Source organism: Podarcis pityusensis, assembly GCF_964106645.2.
Source record: "Podarcis pityusensis genome assembly, chromosome: 1".
NCBI classification, from domain to species: Eukaryota; Metazoa; Chordata; class Lepidosauria; order Squamata; family Lacertidae; genus Podarcis; species Podarcis pityusensis.
In genome coordinates this window covers 31264185-31285034 of record NC_138028.1, presented here as the reverse complement: position 1 = coordinate 31285034, position 20850 = coordinate 31264185, and the positions used below count along the sequence as shown (strand labels likewise).

The 20850-nt window shown below is 45.6% G+C and overlaps 1 protein-coding gene across 1 annotated transcript; it reads right to left on the bottom strand.

Moving 5' to 3' along the window:
- Positions 1-370: 370 nt before the first annotated feature.
- PGF (placental growth factor) lies at positions 371-18293 on the bottom strand. The gene is made up of 7 exons (XM_080979760.1): positions 17842-18293; positions 14746-14788; positions 12307-12503; positions 11211-11287; positions 8885-8914; positions 8153-8221; positions 371-2521 (listed from the first exon to the last, which is right to left on the bottom strand). The coding sequence occupies exons 1-6, from the start codon at positions 17989-17991 to the stop codon at positions 8161-8163; spliced, it is 558 nt and encodes a 185-aa protein (XP_080835886.1). The 5' UTR covers positions 17992-18293; the 3' UTR covers positions 371-2521; positions 8153-8160.
- Between the last annotated feature and the right edge of the window lie 2557 nt (positions 18294-20850).

The following is a 20850-nucleotide window of genomic DNA, read 5'->3' as shown; positions in this document are numbered from 1 at the left end:
ATTATCTGGTTCCTCTTGCCACAATAGGCTAACATTCCAACAGTTCTGTTGTAATTTTCACGTCTTTTCTGTTGTATAGAAAGCCTAGTAGTCAATTATATCCATTTTGCAGATGAGAAACAATTACTTGCCCCAAAAGAAATGTGACAGAGCAAAGCACTTCATTCTTCCAAACTCTCATTTGACAGCCCAGCGTGTTGGCTCACGCTTTCCCACCCAATGGTAAGGGATTCAGCAATAATGATGAATCGCAATGGAAGTTAATGCCTCACACATCCTCAGAAGGCAGACAGTGTTTCTTGGGAGAGTGTTTTTTCCCCCAGAAGAGATAATGGAATGAGCTGACAAAAATATTTTCAGAATCTGGAGCTGTGTTTTAACCATAACAGTATTATATTTAGAATTCATTTGGAATGTTGCTTCATTGCACTGAACAGAAAGCAGGAATCTTAAGTCCCACCACACCCCATAAAAAATAGGCTCTACCACAGGATAAAGATCAAGACCATATTGCAATCAGGTTGTCATATACAAGAAACAGCAAATCCATTGTGTCATATAAATGGTCCTTCTAGTCCTGTATCCAGCAGAAGCCTGTATTGGATATTGTGAGAATTTACAAATGCTGATAACGTTGGGGAATATTTCATTTCTTGTTTTTCCCTATGAACCTCTAGCAATTGCAGATTCTTGCACAATCACTGCATGAGGGTGCATGTCCTATCCTGATTAACAGCTACTGGTATTTTGCACAGTTTTGTCTAGATCACTTTGAACATCTATATGTCTCGTCCCATGGCATTCTGGAGACCAGATGTGCTGCATGTCAAAATGCATCGTTATCCATATTTGAAACGACAAGTGGTCAATTCATATTCTACTTCTTCTGCAAAAGGATAAATAAGGCACTCTCTTATGTGGTTCTTCAAACTAATTTGTCATGCACCACCTCATTGCTTAGCCATCACTTTTACAATCTAATAATGATCTGTAACATACTCAGCCGTACTGTAGCATGTAACTGGTTTATAGATGGGCAACATTATGCACCCTAAAACGACACGACACCAATATTTCTTCAAACAGTGAGAGCTCATTTAGAATGCCTATTGCTTCACAATTATTCATTCAGAGTTTGGCTATTGTTATGCAGCCAAGCTACAGTTACTTACATTTTGCAACCCTTTCCAATAGGACTGACTGCAAACTGACTTTGTGCAATGAGATACGATAGTGCTAATAAACCGGCAACAGCCCCCATTCCCAAAGGTGCCATTGGCATTGAGATGACATAGCCAGCTGTTAGATGCGACACAATTTAGCAGAGAGAGGGTGGGTAGCAGGATAGAGATGGAGTGGCACCATCCACTCCCATACCTTGTGGCTGTCTTTTCCAACCACCACAAAACCAGCTATATCAACAAAACGCTGCGTAGTTGATTATGTTACAATACAGATGCAAATGATACACAGCAGGACAAGACAGATTTGCCAAGCACAGGATTCTGCTACAATTTTGTTGGGAAAAGTGACTATGTGCGCTTTACAGATACATGAACCTTTAGATTTGGGGGATACTCTCTCTATTGTGTATTTTCCAGCACTAGTTTTTCGATAAACCAATTACTTATGCAGTAAAATATGATATTTGCGCACTAAACCCACAGCAACTTGAGCTCTGCATAGGCTGTCTCTCCAATCTCATGATTCCCTTGGCTCCTCGCCTTTGTGAGTAACGTGCTGGAGGTTTCTTCAGAATAGGATCTGCTGCCTCAGAACACAATTATTCTTCCCACAGCTTCCAAGATGCTACCTGACAAAGTACTCTTCCAGCTTTAGTTCATCAAGGAAGAAGGTATTTTAGATGTATCGGGCTGACAAAGCATAGTTTCTTCTGATACACGAATCCTTGGCAAGATAAAGAGAGCGTTTTCAATGCAATGGAATTGGTGGAAAGCAAAAAGACTTAGCCAAGGGCTGATGACACTGCTCAAACCACTTGTTTCGTTTTGCCACCTAACTGCTCAGCCAGACTGTAGCATCCAGACAATTCAGCAGGAAACACCTGCTTCTGTTTGTGGCCAGTTTGTTCTAAGTTCATGCTGCATAATACTGTACCTGCCAGTTAGTCCAACTGCTCTTTTCTTGTACTTCCATTCTGATTCCAATTCTGTGGATGTCAGTGTGAAATATTAGCTATATACGAAGGCAGGGAAAGAACCTAGACAAACGTGTGGCTTCTTCTCTTCACCTGGCCCCCAGTCAACCTCCTTGTATGCAGTTAGCATCTCCTGTTCACGTTGGCTTGATCTGCTCCCGCTGTGATGTTTCCTTGGTTCTTCCTGGTTTGCTCAGGATGGTTTGAAAGTGGTTGAACTGCTACGGGCCCCTCCAGAATTCATCAGTCAGAAATGCGATGGGCTTGTGTGTAGGGGAGTGTTGAAGAGGACAGAGTAATAAATACAGGCACTGTGGCGCTGCCATCTGCTAACAAAGCAGCCACCTTCATCAGAAGTCCCACCTGGAAAGAGAGCAAGGGACAGGATGAACACCAAGAAGGTGGCTGGGTCTTGTGTTAACAGGCATGGAAAGTGGATGCAGTAATTTTCAGCAAATTAGGACTCTAACAAGGCCATGCTGTCAAATGTATTTAACGACCTTAAAATCCAAATATCCCATAAAAAGAACATTTATACATGTATGACAAAGGACTTTTGGATACTCAGCTTGGTTTTTTTTCTAGGATGTGGCACACTTTCACTGAATGCATTGCAGCCCATCCCATCTACGTTTATTCAGAAGAAAGAACCATATTATTCAAGTAAGTATGCATCCAACTGTGGCCTTAGTTCAACTGTCTCGCTGACAATTCATAAACATTAGAAATCCACTACTGCTGCCACACCTAAAAAGCATTGCATAGTAAAACGTATCATGTCTAACAATAGCTGCTTAGTTTACAGTGCTGTGAAAAAGGCTTAAGGCTACCCATGGACCACCAAATAGAGGAATTGCTCAGTTTTGAGTTGTTTGGTTTTAAATAGCTTCTCTCTCAAGGTGACCACTCTGCTGAATAACCACAAGACTTCAGATTGGCTGCAAGGCTGCTTTGGAGTTAGTTTGTCAACAGCTCAGTGTTTTGAGAAAAGCAATCACTTTGTGGGGCTCCAATCCGCTGCTTCATCCTCTGCTTCAGGGTCATATTAACTGCACTGTACAAGGGGGCACAGATGTATCAGATCCCATGCAAGCAGTGCTCCCAGACTCTTAGCTTCTAAAAAATAAGTCAATCAGACATTTCTGAAGAAAGTTAGAGCACAAAACTTGGAGGCAGCTCTAATGCTTTGGCACTTGGCAGGTGCTACCGTTGCTAAAGGTGCTTGATCAATTGATCACTGTTGCTAAGCAATCAGAGGAAGAACTGTTGACCACTCCCATCTGGGACTCAGGAGGGACCCCTCCCAGAGCAGCAGATAAAGCAGGAGAAGCTGAATACATATGAATGACCTGCTGGATTAGGCCAATGACCCAACTAGACCAGCATATTGTTCTCACAGTGGGCAACCAGATGCCTGTGGGAAACCAGGGATAACATGAGCACAAGAGCTCATGAATGGTGCAGAACACTGGGGTATGTTTGCTTAAGTACCGTCCTTGCAGCCACATTATTTCATTCACTCCCCAAGTGTGCTGCCTTTACAAAGTAAAACACAACTGACTGGGCTTGGTGTGTTTGGCTTGCAAGTAACTCCTCTGAATTGCCATGTCCCCCATGTAACCCCTACTGATCTGTTGTCATCACTGGGCTGTTATTTAGTAATAAACAGCAACTATAAAACAAAAATAAGAAATGAAAAATGAATCTGCAAATACAACCATGAAATAATCAAACACCTTGTAACTGCTGCAAGATAATATTCCTATTTACTGTACTTTGACATAATATTTTATCGAGGCTGGCAAAATGTGTTTTGCTGAGACTTGTGACTCTGACATATTTGTTCCTTGTTGTATATCTATATCTTGCTTTTCCTTCCAGGAGTTCAAGGATTAACAATCAATCCCTCTTCCCAGGCAACTCTGAGAATTGTAGGTCTGTGAGGGGAAAAGGGGCCGCCTAACAGCTCTTAGCACCCTTAACTACAACTCCCAGGATTCTTTGGGGAAAACCAGGGCTGTTTAAAGTGTTTTAAATGTACAGTCCAGACATGGCCTGAGGGTGCATTCTGGCCTGTGATGTCTGTGTCCCAAAGAGATCTGCACATAGGTTGAAAGCCACTTTGATGGGGCCTATATGAGTCATTGTCTAATGTCACAATACACTCTGCCATCTGCTGTGGTCTTATCAAACTCTTAGAAGGAAAACTGCGTGTTCTTTAAACCACTCTCTGTTTTGATGGTTATAATATCCCCACTGAAGACGATGATCACATTGGGCTTGGCAACACCAACAGCCTCCCGGGTGGCTAAGCCCACACCCAAGTTCTTTCATGTAATAATCACATTTCTCACTAGAATCCAGCTTCCAAGTTCCCAGAACAGGCCACACATTACGTGGGATTAAGCATGTCTCCTGAGGAACCTCTTAAAAATCTGACTAGATGCCACAAAGAGAATGCCAACTGTTTTAGTTGTCCTGGTCTTGGCTGCTCGGGGGCTTTCAGCTTGTGTTTCTTGAGTAACAGCCCCACATGACAACCTTCTCTGGAAATGGAGATCTTTGGAAAATCTCTGTGTGTGAGAGCATGCATGTCAGAGAAAAGAGATTTTATTTTTGAAAAAATGTGCAGGATTAAGGCATAAGGGTCACATGCAATGAGATTTTAAAACTTCTAACACAGACTCCCATGCTTTATTTTAAAAACAGTTCAGAACGATGCAGATAATTAATAGCAATTATTAATGAATTAATCTCCTTCCTCACACGCCTCAAGGCGATGTACAAACTGCAATTAAAACAGTTTAGGACAATACAGAAAATAAAAAGGTAAAGGTACCCCTGCCCGTACGGGCCAGTCTTGCCAGACTCTAGGGTTGTGCGCTCATCTCACTCTATAGGCCGGGAGCTAGCGCTGTCCGCAGACACTTCTGGGTCACGTGGCCAGCGTGACAAGCTGTACCTGGCGAGCCAGCGCAGCACACGGAACGCCGTTTACCTTCCCGCTGGTAAGCGGTCCCTATTTATCTACTTGCACCCGGAGGTGCTTTCAAACTGCTAGGTTGGCAGGCGTTGGGACCTAACGACGGGAGCGCACCCAGCCGCAGGGATTCGAACCGCCGACCATGTGATCAGCAAGTCCTAGGCGCTGAGGTTTTACCCACAGCACCACCCGCGTCCCAATACAGAAAATAGGAGCAGATAAAAAACAAAGCTAAGTAAACTCACATGGCAGAAGCCTAGGTTGCATCCACACTAAACAGTTAAAGCACATTTATACTGCTTTAACAGTCCTGGGTCTCCTACCACCCCAAATCCTGGGAGCTGTAGGTTATACCCCACAGAGCTACAATTCCTAGAACCCTTAAAAACTACCATTTATATATATATATATATGCTTTAAAGGCATAGTGTAGATGCGACCTTCACCTGGGTAACAAATAAGGTGGTGCAGAAGTGAATTCTTACCACAATCCAGTTGAGAAGGAAGGTGAGGCATAAAGGTAAAGGTAAAGGGACCCTTGACCATTAGGTCCAGTCGTGACCGACTCTGGGGTTGCAGCGCTCATCTCGCTTTATTGGCCGAGGGAACCGGCGTACAGCTTCCGGGTCATGTGGCCAGCATGACTAAGCCGCTTCTGGTGAACCAGGGCAGCACATGGAAACGCCGTTTACCTTCCTGCTGGAGTGGTACCTATTTATCTACTTGCACTTTGACCTGCTTTTGAACTGCTAGGTTGGCAGGAGCAGGGACCGAGCAACGGGAGCTCACCCCATTGCAGGGATTCGAACTGCCAACCTAATCAGCAACTCCTAGGCTCTGTGGTTTAACCCACAGCGCCACCCATGTCTCTTACTTATGAGTAAATATGCATAAATGTTATCACTGCAAATCCTTCCCCAGTAATATAAGGAATTATCTCACTTCCCTTTCCACAGCACAGGGTTATTTATTTCTCTGTCTGGTTTCAGTTCTCAGCATCTAATTTCCCTCTTCCCCACCCCACTGCCCAGAGCACATCTAAAGTTGATCTTAGGTTCCTGGCCCTTATGCCTTAAACCTGCACTTAAGCAAACAAAAATATTGCCACCAAATATACCTTAGTTTATCCATCCAGACTAAGGGTTGTATCCAGCTAAGTCAAATTAAGAGTAAACTTACTAAAACCAATGGATGTGACTAATTTTAGTCCACTGATTTCAATGGGTATACTCTTGAGAATGGCTTAGTTAGAGGAACCCTAAGGCATTTAACGGTTAAGTGCTGTTTTTATTAGGCATTAGTTTTCTGTAAAGCATTTCTTTTTCTTTTTAGGCAAGAAAGATGGGAGGAGTCTAAAAGGATACAGATTTTTAGAAACGGGAGTTTCAAAGCTGAAAAAGGCAAAGTTGCACCCTCAGCTACAATCCACAGAAACACTGTATGTGCTCTCATCTACAAGGCACAATGGAAAACTTGCCCCACTTATCTCCTTAAATCCTCCCTTTCCCTGGAGATAAGGGCTCCAATCTGCTCAAATAAACAATAGTTTCACTTTTTCCTCCTGAAAGGTTAAAGTTTACTTTCTGGATAACAAAAGGCAAACCAGCTATTCAAGGCCTTGGTATTTGCTATTTTTGATCTCAAGTCCTTAAATGGGAAGGTTTTTATGGTGAGCTTTAAGAAGAAACACAGCAAGTTAAATGCATTTTAATTAGGGGTGCAACCTTTAATGGATGATTGAATGTAATCTGTCAGCGAAAGTTTTAGTCACGAATTAAAATTTTTCTTCTCCCCTGACCAATTGGTGAGGTTGGCAAGGAGGAAAATCTTTGGGTTATGGGAATCTTGAGGGGCCTATCACTGCAAAGCCCATAGAAATGCATCCTCAACCGCCCTCATTGCTGCAGATTTGGTTGAAGGCGGTGGGTTGGAGGCTACTCAAGTCCTATTGAAATCAAGGGTGCAAATTAAACTTTGTTGATTTCAATGGGATTTAAGTGCAATTTATCTTTAGCTAGATCAGGGACTTTTCGTTTTGGGTTATGGGGTGTTTCAAGATGGCGGTTTACCACAGACTCAGTGCTGCTCATGCATATAAGGTTTTTGCAGTGTCCACCCTTAAAAATGCCGTCCCACCCATCCCCTTTTAATCTGGATTTATGCATTCTGCAATATATATTTTTTATCAGATTTTCTGCAGAAACTGTAAATCCATATGAAATGGGAAAATAATACAGGACAGAATTTTGGAGAGGACAACATTGTGTGGACACTGTGCAAAACCTGTGTGCATGCGCAGCTTCAAGTTCTAATAACTTGTCATGTGAAATCACCCAGATTACTGTTTGGTTCCAACAGTATGCTCACACATCCAAAGTCTGCTTCCAACAATGAGTGAAATAGCTCGGTCAATCGGTTTGCCGGTAAAGAAAAAAAGAGTCAGTGTGGTGTTAAGGGTGAAGAGTGTTGGGACTATGACCTGGAAGACTGAATTCCCACTGAGCACTGAAGCTCACTGGGGGACCTTGGGCCAGTCACTGTCTCTCAGCCTAACCTGCCTCACAGGGTTGTTGTGAAGATGAAATGAGGAGCTGGAGAACCTTGAAGGAAAAGGTGGTATATAAAATGAAAAATGCACCTCAGAAACATTTATGATAGTAGGAACAATATAGGTCGCTCTTCTGTGGCCCTAGAACCTGAGGGTGCCATCACCAAAACAACCCACAGCCAGGGAAAAGATTATTACACTGGCAAACATGCAGTGAAAACTCTCTCTCTCTCTATATATATATATCTGTACAGATATTTAGAATACTGGTATGTTTTTAGTTTATTGATGGTGTCTATTTATTATTTTAATGTTTTAATTGTGTTTACTAATAATCTAACTTCGCGTTATCCATGCCAGTAAACTGGAGCCAAAAGCAGGCACTTCTGGGAGAAAACATCTACAGCTAAACCATAACTTGAAGAATTATTCTTCCCCCTCATTGCCTGGTATTGACACTCACCTAGAGGATCAATCTTTGGGTCTCTGCTTTGCCCTCTTCCTCTTGCTGCGTCCCTTGGGTCTCCTCCTCCTTCAGGAGGGAAGAAGGAAGGAAACAGAAGAGAAGGTGGGGAATGAGACACTCTGGCGATCACACAGGGCCCCTGGACGTTTGACGGTCTATTGACCCTGTGCCACCACTGCGGTTGTTTTTTTTGCTGCCACCACCCCGCTTCTCACGGGGACACACAGAGTCCAGACAGTTGTTAACATAAACAAATAATCAAGTTTATTTTTAAGTGCAGGAATAAGCGTAAGGTTTCGGTTTATTTTTCTCTTGTCAGTTTCTTAAATCTTAGTTCCTACAACTTCAAACTGAATTATTCTCAACTATCTATCTAACTCCCTAACAATTCCTCTCACTCTCTCACAATACAACTCGACCAACCCACTGCCTATTCCACCCTCTTCCTTCTCCAACACCCAAGCCTCAACTCCCAACTGTCAACCCCCAGACCTCAACTGTCTTTTCAAAACCTCTCACTCTATCTTTTACTCCCCCCTTGCATTCTCACTGACCAATCACATCACACCCATTTTAACCCTTTCATTGACACATCCCAGGGGGCAAACGCCACAGACACCAATAATAATAACTTTATTTTTTATACCCCGCCCATCTGACTGGGTCGCCCCAACCCCTCTCCACTATGGAGAGTAACCAATGTCCAGAAACCTTGCCAATTCTACTTACCTCCCTGACTTCACAGCATCTCGCCGAGGCCTAGGGAGAAGAGAGTTAGACTGTCACGTTCAGAGTATGGTGCTGCAACATTCATAGATATTAAGAGATCCAATGTAATGGGAATAGCAAAAAAACACACAGATGGGCTTGCCCCCTAATTGTGATGATTTCCTCTTTATAAGGAACAGAGTCATTCAGAGCTTCTAGACTCATGTTCTGCTACCTGGCATGGTTCATAGGGGCCAAAGATCCCAACCCCACCTCACACACAAACACACCCCACTGTCTATCACTGAACCAGGCCCTAGGCTTTTGCACACACAAGGCCCAGTCTCCCTTCTTAGACCACCAAACGCAGGTGAGATCCCGTTAACAGTCTCATAAGCAACATTATTCAGTTGCAACCACTGAAAAGGTCTGTTGGGACAGAATTTCAAATATGTTATTGGATGTTGTGGGGGAGAATGGTAGGTAGAAATAAAGGAGAGCATCAAGTGGCTTTTAGTCTCTCTACAGAGATCCCTTCAGGAAGCAGGCATTGCAGGCAAAAATGCACCCTCCCTTACAGCACATGTTGTACACCAACGGGATTAGCCGAGGCTAAGAGGAGTTAGGAATGCTCTCAGCATCACTGCACATCAGCCCCTCCCCCTCCCCCACATTGCCAGTCTGAGACCACCTATTTTGGGCATTTCAGAGGCCAGTGTATTCAGAGGCAATACACTGATTAAGTTAAGGAATAATTATCTTTGAAAGGTAGTTTTTGTTTCGTCTCTGCTTATGAGAGCAAGGACGCTAGCTGGAAGTGAAGGGTTGTATGATGCTGTGTGTGTTCATGCTGCAAGCAACAGGGGCTGTTTCTTTGTTCCTTTTGGTAAAGGCCCCAAATGGACAGCTGAGTTGGAACAGCTGCTACTTCTGTCACATTTTGTCACTTGGTTGGGTTGCTGGCTCATTAAGCATTAGGCGTGTAGGGCTGTGTATCTGCTGCAATTTCACTGGTGTCTAGAAAGCATGTAGAATATGACACTGAATGTTGAACTTGGCTTCATAAGAATTTTAGCTTCCTTTCTGTATTTTTTTTTAAGTTTCTAGTCCTTATGACTGTGAAGATATGGTTGAAAGAATATGACCAACGTCTGCTGAATTCTTCATGATTGGGGGTGACCTCGACTGTTCCTGCTCCTCCCAGTGACAAGGAAAACCATAATTAAATTGTGCAAAATGCAAACACTGCAGAATTGTGAAAAAAAAAGTATGAGCAATGATACACAATGGCATTGACCACAGGATCCAGCTTTTTCTGACATAGACTGTGAATTGTTGGGAACAACATTTCATTACTATGCTTTTTAACACAGATAGCATACGGATTGTCAGGATTCCCCCCCCCCCAATTGTGTGCTGGCTAGGACAGCCATGCCTTTAGTCTGGTCAGCTTAAGGCACGGCAGACTTGAGGAGATTCAATTACTCCAGTAAGCCTTGCCTTTATGTAGCCAACAAATCCAAAAAATTTCTAGTCAATCAGAGTGAGAATTGTGCGTGGAGTTCCTGGAGCAGAGCAAATGGTGGAAGAACAACTGCTTCCTGCTGAGGAGGCCTGGGTGTCAACAATCTAACCCCTGGGGGAAAGCTGGAATTTGATTTAAATGTGCAGAAGGAACGCTCCAAGCCTGAGGTGTCAAGGAACATGCTGAAAGCGACTGTCCTGCTTCTTCATTTTGAGGCTGGGAGGAGGTGTAGTGCACTTAACTGCAAATAATACAGTTCCCTTGCACTCCCCCCACCGGCCCAAATACATCCCATTGTGGCTCACCATGACAAGAACTGAGAACACCTGCCCCAGTTAGGCTCAGGTTACATTAACAGGCTGCCTGAGGCACCACCAGTCCAAGCCCCCTCACCTTTTTAAAAATATTTCTGCTGGCTCCCTTGGCTGCTGTTTTTTGAAGGCTAAAATTAGAGGGAGTCAAATAGAGGGGCTTGTGGATTTCAATAAGGGGCCTCCCTACCCCACATCGTTCCCTCTCCTTCCAGGGATTACTTGACTCCTGTGAGGTACTGGATACCCAGGACAGTCAGTGTGGCGTAATGGTTAGAGTATTGGACCAGGACCTGGGAGATCAGGGTTCAAATCCCCGCTCAGCCAAGAAGCTCATGGGGTGACCTTGGGCCAGTCACCATCTCTTAGCCTAACCTACCTCACAGGGCTGTTGTGAAGGTGAAATGGGGAGGAGGAGAACCATGTACACCACTTTGAGCTCCTTAAAAGAAAAGGTGGTATATAAATGTAATTTTTTAAAACAGAAAAATGCCATCATGAAGACACATACCTGCATACACATTTCCTATGCTCCACAAAGGACAGCTCCACATAGGGCGCTTGTTCTTCTGAATTCACCTTCAGGAGCTGTAAGGGTGAAATCTATGTAACTCTCAGAGCATTTGGGACTTAAGAGAATGGGCAAGTAAGAGGCGGCATGACAGAAATTTATATAATTATGCCTAGCATGGAGAATGTGCATAGAGAAAGGATGTCCACTGGAAGATGTGGACACCCAACAAAGAGAAATGTTGGAAGATTCAGGGTAGACCAAAGAAAGTACTTCTTCACACAGCATATAGTTAAACTACGGAACTCGCTGCCACAGGAAGCAGTGATGGGCCGCCATCTTGGATGGTTTTAAAAGAGAATTGGACAAATCCATGGAGGAGAGGGGCTATTGATGACTACCAACTATGATGGCTATGTTCTACCTTCACTGTCAGAGGCATCGTGTCTCCGAATACCAGTTGCTAGGAATCACAGGAATCCATTGAGCTTCAGTTTCCCAGCTGTTCACAGAAGATGTGAAGCAAAGAAGTGCTGACCACTACGGGGAAGGGCTGTAGCTCAGGGGTAAAAGCACCAGCTTTTAATGCAGAAGGTCCCAGGTTCACTCCCCAGCATGTCCAGGTAGAAATGGGACAGCGCCCTGTCTGAAATCCTGGGGAGCTGCTGCCAGTCAAAGTAGACCAGTGTTTCTCAAACTTGGGTATCTAGCTGTTTTGGGGCTACAATTCCTACCATCGTTGACCACTGGTCCTGCTAGCTAGGGATGATGGGAGTTGCAGTCCAAAAAACAGGTGGAGACCCAAGTTTGGGAAACATTGGTATAGACTAGGGTAGTCAACCTTTTTATACCTACCACCCACCAGTGCTCGATGGAAGGAGGATTCAGCTTGTGCCGTAGAACCCCCTACCGCCCACTCAGAATCCTGAAACGTCCACTAGTGGGCAGTAGGGACCAGGTTGACAACCCCTGGTGTAGACAATAATGAGGTAGATGGGCCAATGGCCTGACTTGGTATAAGGCCGCTTTCTATATTCCTAACAATTGCATGGAGAGACAGCTGGGAACCAAGCACCACAAAGCCCAACCTCTTCACCTGCATGGTGACGTTGGCTACCTCCGTCGGGACGCACTGGAGCCTCTCGTCTCCGCAGCACCCGCTGCAGCGCTGCAAGAAGACGCAGGAAGGGCTGAACACATGCTCTACTTCACTGGGGTACTCGGATACCACATCAACGAGCTTCTCCAAGGGCTGGCAGGAGCTGCGGTTCCAAACGTCATGAAAGGAGACAACTGAAGAAGATACAAAAGATTTGGGGCAACAGGTTCAGAGCATGGACAACGGGAGACACGGCTGCTTCAGGTAACTGATGGGCAGCAAGGATGTAGGAAGGTGCCTTGTATCAGATTCATCTGCCTTTGCCAACCTGGTTCTCCCCAGTTGTTTTGGACTACAACTCCCATCAACCCCAGTCGCCATTGGCTGTGCTATCTGGGGCTGATAGGCAACATAGTCCACAACATCTGCACTAACCATTAAAAACAGTATTGTGCTGCTTTAAATAGCTACAGCTTCCCCCAAAGAATCCTGGGAACTGTGGCTTGTTAAGAAGGTTGTTATGAGGAGAGCCCCATTCCCCTCAAAGGCCGACAATTCCCAGAGTCCCCTGGGAAGAGGGTTTGCCGGTTAAGCTACTCTGGGAATTGTAGCTGTGTGAGGGGAACGGGGTCTCCTAACAACTCCTAACTGCTCCTTTACCACCATTTCCAGAGTAAGGCAGACTGCAGGGCAAGGACATCCCATGTTGACCAAACCATCTGTAACTTAAAGGCCGATGCAAGCCTTTCGAAAAGCATCTTTCCTAAGAGTGTTATTAATCCCACTGGCAGAAACTTCTAGATTCAGCGGTTTTGCAGAAAACATCTCAGTTTCTCAGCCAGAACTTTGACATCTCCTTGCCAGGAAAATGGTGTGTCTGGAAGTCACAGGGAAGTCTGATTTATCCAGCAGAGTCTCCGACTTAAGTAAGTGCTGATTATAACACCATTTCATGCGCTTGGCGGAAGCTTCCAGCCTCCCATCCTTTCTTTCAATAAGCGAGACTGGAAATGCTTGGCTTTAGATCAGAAGGAAGTCAGAACATCACAGGCCTTTAATTTCAACTATAATATGGTCACATGGGGAAAGGACATAAATCCAGGACTGCAATCTTACCCATCTCCTTCACAATGTATCACAGATGTTGAAAACTGTATGAAACTGTTGTAAGATTGGGAGAGGGTAAATGCAACCCAAAAAGTCTCCACATGTTCTTTAATGGCGTGTGGAAAAGTTGCAAGGCACATCTTCTGTTAGGAAAACTGTAAGTAAATGGCTCAGGAAGGTGAGGAGATGGTTGAATAATACTTGCTGCCGCCACCATCCCTGTCCAGACAAAGGGCAGGGGGAGCTAGTTGCCTCTGTCTGACTGCAATATTTGAGGGAGACAGAGACAAAGAGGGAGACAGCTGAAATCTCGGCTCTACAAGCTGCTCAGATCTGACTGGGGACGGAGCAGTGAGAGTAGATGTTTTCGTGCTGTGTGCCTTCACCTAGGCTCAAACTGTATATCTGAAAATAAACTCCTATGTTGCAAAGCACCATAAGCCTCCAGTGACTACCTTCCAATGAAAACCAAACCTAGGCAAGCACTACACCTCTGGAATTTCTCTGTGCTCAAAGAGGTGGGGAGAGTGTTAGATTACCACCACCACCACCGCTGCTGATGCTACTAATACTACTGTATTTACTTATATAGCCTCAGCGGTATGCACGAGGAGCACAAAAGGTCAAGGTCCCTGCCCCAAGGGGCTCACAATCTAAAATTTGACACAAGTGAAAAGATAGAGGAAGGGAAGACAGGGGGAATCAGGGAAAGAATGTGTGATTATTCAATTTGCATATGCTTAGGCTCCATTATAGGCCAAATTAGATGTGCCATTAAATGTGTCTTTGCTTTTAATGCATAGGCTTAAAAAATGCTAAAAATTATCATGATGGAGGGGATTTAACCCTTTCATCTCCTATTGCAGTCCTGAGGAAAATCTCTCTTTCTCCTCTGAAAGTTGTAGTCGCATTGGGCGGAAATCTTGCACTGAGCCCAACAGAGGATTTCCTGCCAGTGCAAATGCCAGCTTCAGAGGGTGGAGTTTCCTAAGCAGAGGAAAGGGTTAATCTCCCACCCAGCCCACCTGCTGTGATCTCAATAATTAGCAGCTCTCCCCCATCCCCCAGCAGCTTCTATTTGCATTTTTTAAAAAAAATAAATCTGCACATTAAATACAAAGGCACATTTAATATCATGGCTAATTTGGCTATTTGAAGTCTCACTGACAGCATGCAGAAAATTCGTTTCATCTCTGAACCAATGAACAACTGCCTGGTTTGCCAGAACAAAGACAATGACATAATAGAGCCTTGAAGTCTCTTCCATTCACATGTGTCTTCCTGGAGGCCCTTTCGACATCATAAAAGAGGGACAAGCTTCACACTCACCTGCTGCTTCAGTGGTGCTGTTCTGAAGAAGCATATCTTGCCTCTAGGGAGAGAAAGGGGAGGGGAAAGTAATTTTTCCCAGGCATTCCCAACACCCTGCAATGAAATCTCTAGCAATTCAGTGTGGATCCTTTCTGTAAAGCACAGAAGACAGTGGGATGATTCTCATGTGCTGAAACTTGTTTAAAGGCCGCATTTTATTTTCTAAAATAAGATCAATTGATTAAGATGTTGCAAGGCAGGTTTTTGGTCAAAAGGCACATTGTCCCCATGCTGCAGTCCAGGGCTCAAGAGTACAGAAAATTCCTTCCTTCCTCCTTTGGAAACTGTGCAATCCTGTACATATTGATAAGCAAGCAGTGCATGGTAGCCTTGGTTAATGTATGTGTCACCTGTTATATTTATTATGATTTCTACAGCACTGGGTATTACAAAGTAACAGGAAGTCAGGTCCCTGCCCTGAGGAATTTACAATCCAGAGTTTGACACAGCAGGGGCAACAGAGTGATGGGAAGAAGAAGCCCCCGCCACTGTGACGGGTTCAACTCAGAAGCTCCCAATCGCTTATCAGCTGGGATCAGTTCTATATGCTTGAATCCAGGGTATACCAGAGCCCAAAACATTTATTCAGCAAATTACTTGATTTAAATAACACCTTTCTTCCTATCATGGCTATGAAGATGGTTCACAATACAAATATATTATTGCTTCAGTGTTAAAATCAGCTGCACAGTTTTTACTTTGCCTCCCTCACCAATGTATTGTAAAATCAGACCCAGACATGGAAGATGTAAAATAATCAAGAAGGGAATAAATATATTGCTGTTTTTTCATCCTTGTATTTTTTTAAGCTGATTTGATTTAACTGTATTTTAACCATTCTTTATATTTTCTTTTTATCCTGAGAATTTCTTTACAGAGGTAGTGTAGAAATTTTAGTAAAGAACTATTTCTGCTAGGTTGGCCAGTGAAATGGATGGGTCTTGAATTATTTCATGAATAACTTGTTCAACTAACTTTGCCTGGATCCAACCCAATAACAATATGCCTCTAAGCATGCACAAAGTGCTTTTCCTACACCAATCAACTTGCATGTATATGAGATTAGAGAGAGAAGCTGCAAGTGAGAGACTGTGACTTCAAGCCAAGCATTAGTCAGCTCCTCTCATTTCAAAATGAAGTCCTTTTCCAATCTGTTATGATTAATTTACTGATGATATCATGTCTCTTGCAAGCCCCTTGGGTTACTGAGTTACAGAAGTGCTCTCCTTGTTCAGTGGGTCTACTCTGAGTTTGGCTACCACTGGATATCACCCAGAAACCGCAATTCTATTTCAGGCCAGTAGATATCAGTCTAGCAGTGCACAACTTCCCTCTCCAGAAAATTTAACGTTTTTACTCGAAAGGGTGAGGCAAGTAAATATTTGAGGTGGCCAGATAAATGGAATCGTAGAATCATAGACTTGGAAGGGACCTCAAGGCTCATCTAGTCCAATGGTTTGCACTAAAGAAGAGTCTTGGGTCAGAAATTATTGACGTTTGCTCCTCCCAGAGTCTAGTGCCCACCTGGGCATGCTCAAGGTCAGCATGCTGGGGGAAGTGGGCAGATTCTTTCCAGGTCTTCTGCTCTTGATAGCAATCCATCTTAATCAAGGGGCTTTTCTTCTTGTTTGTGCCAGAATATAGGGACTGCTTGGCACTGGGGCAAAACAGTGGTCCAGAAGGCAAGTAGGAAGCCTACTCAACCTGCATTCCATTCCAGTTAAGAACTTCAGAAAGCCCTTAAGGTGCTTTCAGCCTGGGTGCCCTTGACTTCCATGAGCGTATCTGCACGGCTTGGTGCCAGTCTTCTGAAATGTCTATCTGGTTGTAGCAACTTGACACAGGAGAGATAAGCAATATACCGTGGTGGATGCAGTATCCTTGCAAGGACATGCAGATCCTCAGAAATGGCTTTGACAATGCTTCACAAGACATGCACACTTTAATGCTCTGTGCTAATCTGGTTCTAGACTCATCCACTCACTGACAGGACTCTGGGGACACTTTGAGGAAGGAGAATCTGGGGGATTGTGGCTGTTTTCAGGTGGGATTCAAACACATACCAGCAAATTCAGGTTGTGCAATTAATAGTTGATTGGGAGCCTTGCACAAGAAATCCACTTCCCCAAATGATTGGGGAAATGAACTAGAAAGTGTGCAATAATCTAACCTCCCCACAAACAAATAAGAAGTAATGTTCATTAAATAGCCAACGTAATCTAGTCTCCCTGCAAACAAATCAAGACAAATGCTCAATAAGCAGGCTGACTGAAAACACCTTCAGTTTCACACACAAAAAAAGGGTAGGAAAGGATGAGAAAGAGTATCTTGGCTGCAAGAACAGGATAATTAAAATGTTTTTTTTAAACAAAACTAAAAAACAACACATACCGGTAGCATTTTCCCCTAACTGAAGCCACACACTTAGGCAATTTACCAGGTCAATCAATCATTCCTGAATCTGGGCTATGCATTCTGCCCCACCAGATCAAGGATTCCTCTGAGCCTTGTAAACTCTCCCCCCCCACACACCTCAGTGCCAAGGTGCTTCCTGGGACTCCAGGAGACGGTAGCAGTGTCTGTGAGCATGTACAGAGTGGCCTCTTTCCCCACACTACTAAATAATTATAACACACCTGAGAGTTGGAGATTTAAAAAACTTCCAGATCATAAGAGATCTTTCCTCCGTAGAGTACTTCCAGTTTTAAAATAAAGCCCTAAACACCGTGAAGTGTAAATTTCAAGAGTGTAAACTTGTCAAGCCTGGGTTCACGTCTTTTTTCCCCGGCGCTCAAGCTCTGCACCTCGTGGGGCGCGCCGAGTTCAGCCACTGAACAACCAGTCGTTTTCCACGTACCTGGGATCGGGACAAGGCTTCCGGAACAGAGGGCGTTGCAACCCGGTTCCTCGCATTTTAGATCACGGGACGGCACGAACAGTAATCGGCTGCCGCCCCAAACCCACTCTGACACCTCTCTGCCAGCTCCACTGGGGCGGCCCCACCCCAGCCTCACCCGCCAGGGGCCAGGACAGAGGGGCTTCTGCGGAGCTCACCTGCGCGCCCACCACCCGCAGGGCGAGAGCCACCAGGAAGCCCCCGAAGAGCTGCATCGCGGGCGCCGGCTCCCTCCGCTTCTCTCGCGCGCCGGTCTCAAGTCCCGATTCGGAGCGGGAAGCGATGCCTCCTCGATTCCTACTGCACATTGGTCAGCATAGCCGGCGGTGGGGCGGCGAGCCGCCGCGTCGCGCCTGCAGGATCCCTGGCTGGCTGGCTGGGCGCGTGTGGTTCCTTCCCAGAGGAGCCTGGCGGGCGCCAGCAGGGGAAGCGCTTCTGCGGGGAAAGCAGGCGCTCTTCTTCCCGGGTGCCAAGTGGAGCTGGAGGGGGAGCGAACAGCAGAGGGACCGGCTCCCGGGCGACTCCGCTCCGCCGCGGGCTGCTCTGCGGAGCGAGACTCTCTCGGCAGTACCTCCTGCTGCCCCGGGGCCACGTGAAGCGGGCGGCTGGCCGGCTCCTCCCCGCCCCCTCGGGCGCCCGCCCCCACTCCCTGCATCCCCGCGGACCCCGGGAGGGCGCTTCCGGGCGCAGGCTTTGCGGGCAGGGCTGCCGGGTGGGCCAGCGTGGAGCGGGAAGGCCCTGCGTGACCTCCGAGGGGAAGGCCCTTCCGAACCTCCCAGCGCGCAGGGTCGTCGAGGGCACCTCGAGGAGCGAGCGCGGGCCCCTGGCGGCGACAAGCGGTGCCCATCCGCCGCCCGAGCGACGGGCGGGTCTCTGGGCGCAGCTAGGCACGTCTGCTGCTCTTGCCTGACCTTTTCGCCTTACAGCCCCGACGTCGTGCAAAAGTGACAGGCGGGGAAGGAGGCCGTGGAGTTGCTGGGGGGGGGGGCGGGTTTCACACGTTATCTCGGATCGTTTATGTTTATGGGGCAGGAAGATGCTGCCAGTCATGGAGTACATGCACCCAGCTTTGTGTATGGGTGCAGTGCCCAGGTTATCTTGTGTCCTAGGCAAAGCTAATTACTTGCACCCAGTCCCAGCCCCCCCAACCGCTAACTTCAGTTTTCATAAACAGACAAAATTCTTCAAAATATTAAAGGTATCAGAAATGTATAAGATATGTATAACAAAAACTAATCTGTATAAAATTGGACACACATCCCAAGGTGCTGTTGAGGGTCACTTTACACTTTGGGAAGCTGCCTGACCTTATTATAAATGGAAATCTCACAGTTGTGGTCACATGCTAGGAAGCTGCAGCTATTTGGGGCTTCTGGGGTGTGGACAAGCAGCTAAAACCTCCATAACGTTTTTATAGAGCTCTCACCCAAACCAACAAGACTGTCTGGTGTCAGGAGTTAGATCCATTAGCCACCATAAGAGGGTGTTCAAACAAATGCATTCAGATTGCAGTCACACATAATATTACATCCACTTTGGCCATGAGTTCAGTAATATGTCTTAGACCAGTGAGAGATGTTCAGTGAACACAAATAATCCTTTGCCCTGGGTCTTTTGTGGTGAGCCCTGGATCTCTTGCCCTCCCTCCCTTTTAAACTTTGTTTTTAACTTTTTGAAACTTTGAAATTTTTACAACTTCGAACTTTATTTAAAATTTCCTGGGCATCTATACCTATAAATCAGCATGTACACATTTTATGCCATTCTATGTAAAGAACTGTGCTCCAGTCCTTTAAGTACCTGGCAACTACAGACTTGTAGGGGTGGGGGGGCGGGGGCGGGGGCAGGCCAACAGCCCATCTAGTCCAGCATCCTGTTCTCACAGCAACTGACCAGGAAGCCTACACAGGGGCAGACTTTGGCCTTTCAAATTTCAGCAGTGCCCTGTGAGAGGCCAAAAATCTGTACCCCCCACCTTCCGTTCTGCTCAATTCACTATGTCATAGTTATGACACCCTGCAGCACTCCCTAGGCTCCCTAGGTCCAGCAGTGGGGTAGCATGAGGGGACCACAGGGGTGGTTGCCCCAGGCCCAAAATTGCTAATGGGTGCAAAATTTCAACTCCCAGTGCTGCTCTTCTGTTGCTGGGCTCGACTGGAAACAGCTTCTCCATTTAAACCAGGAAGTGACCTCTCCAGACAATAGAACGATGATTCTTCCGGTGCGGTGGAAGTGGTTGCACTACCGTAAATCCGCCTCCAGCCTGAAAGCTGGACTTGAGCGCAGCAGCACTCTGCCCACCTGTGATTCCCGGCAATTGGTATTCAGAGGCACAAGGCCTCTGCCAGTGCAGGTAGAGCATAGCCATTGTGGCAGGTAGCCGCTGATAGCCTCGTCCTTCATGAAGTTGGCGGCCCTCATTGCCTCCAGTGGGAGTGTATGCGCCACATGAGGAAGTGCTTTTCTTTTACACATGTCTCTCTACCCTCCATTCAGTCAAGCAAGAGCCCAAGGACACATTGCAGCCAGGCAGAAACACTCAGGGGGCTGTGCTGGGAAGGGGTGTGGCCTGGGGGTATTCCTGAGGACCAGATATGGAGAGATGGCCACATTTGGACCCTGGGGTTGAGGTTCCCAACCCCTGCCTTAGGATGTACTCTGCTACCGTACGCAGTAGAAGCACTGTCATAAGATATACCATATTGGAAAACAGATTGTAGAAAGGAACCTGTCTCAGTGTCTGATGATTGACTGAATATAACCATATAAGTGGGTTCAGTCTATAATTTTTACAACTCTCTACAATGTCCATTTAATCTCTGTTACTTTTCTCTCTCTCACTCCGTGGCGCCTCTCTCTTTTTCTTTTGCTACACACCATTAAGATTAAGAAATCAAACTCTCAGAAGTCAGCATGAACCTCAAGTTTGCTGCCCTTGGATGTATGCCTTGAAACGGAATTCGTTTTGAACATATTCATCACGGCTAGTTATAATCTCTATTACAGAAGTTGTACAAGGGCCAAATCAGGATTAGGGTTTTATTGTTGCTGTCTGCTGTGCAAACACAGATGTAGGTGTTGTCTTGGCTCAAAAGTATTTTTCTTTTCCTTCAAAAAACATTGTTTGCTACTTATCACAGTATATAATTCAGTTGTGGCTTGGAATT

Coding starts and splice junctions, on each gene's coding strand:
- PGF (XM_080979760.1), bottom strand. CDS start 17,991: ATGTGCAGTAGGAATCGAGGAGGCATCGCTTCCCGCTCCGAATCGGGA. Junction 12,504..14,745: donor CAGCACCACTGAAGCAGCAG/GTGAGTGTGAAG, acceptor TATCTTCTTCAG/TTGTCTCCTTTCATGACGTT. Junction 11,288..12,306: donor TAGCCAACGTCACCATGCAG/GTGAAGAGGTTG, acceptor TCACCCTTACAG/CTCCTGAAGGTGAATTCAGA.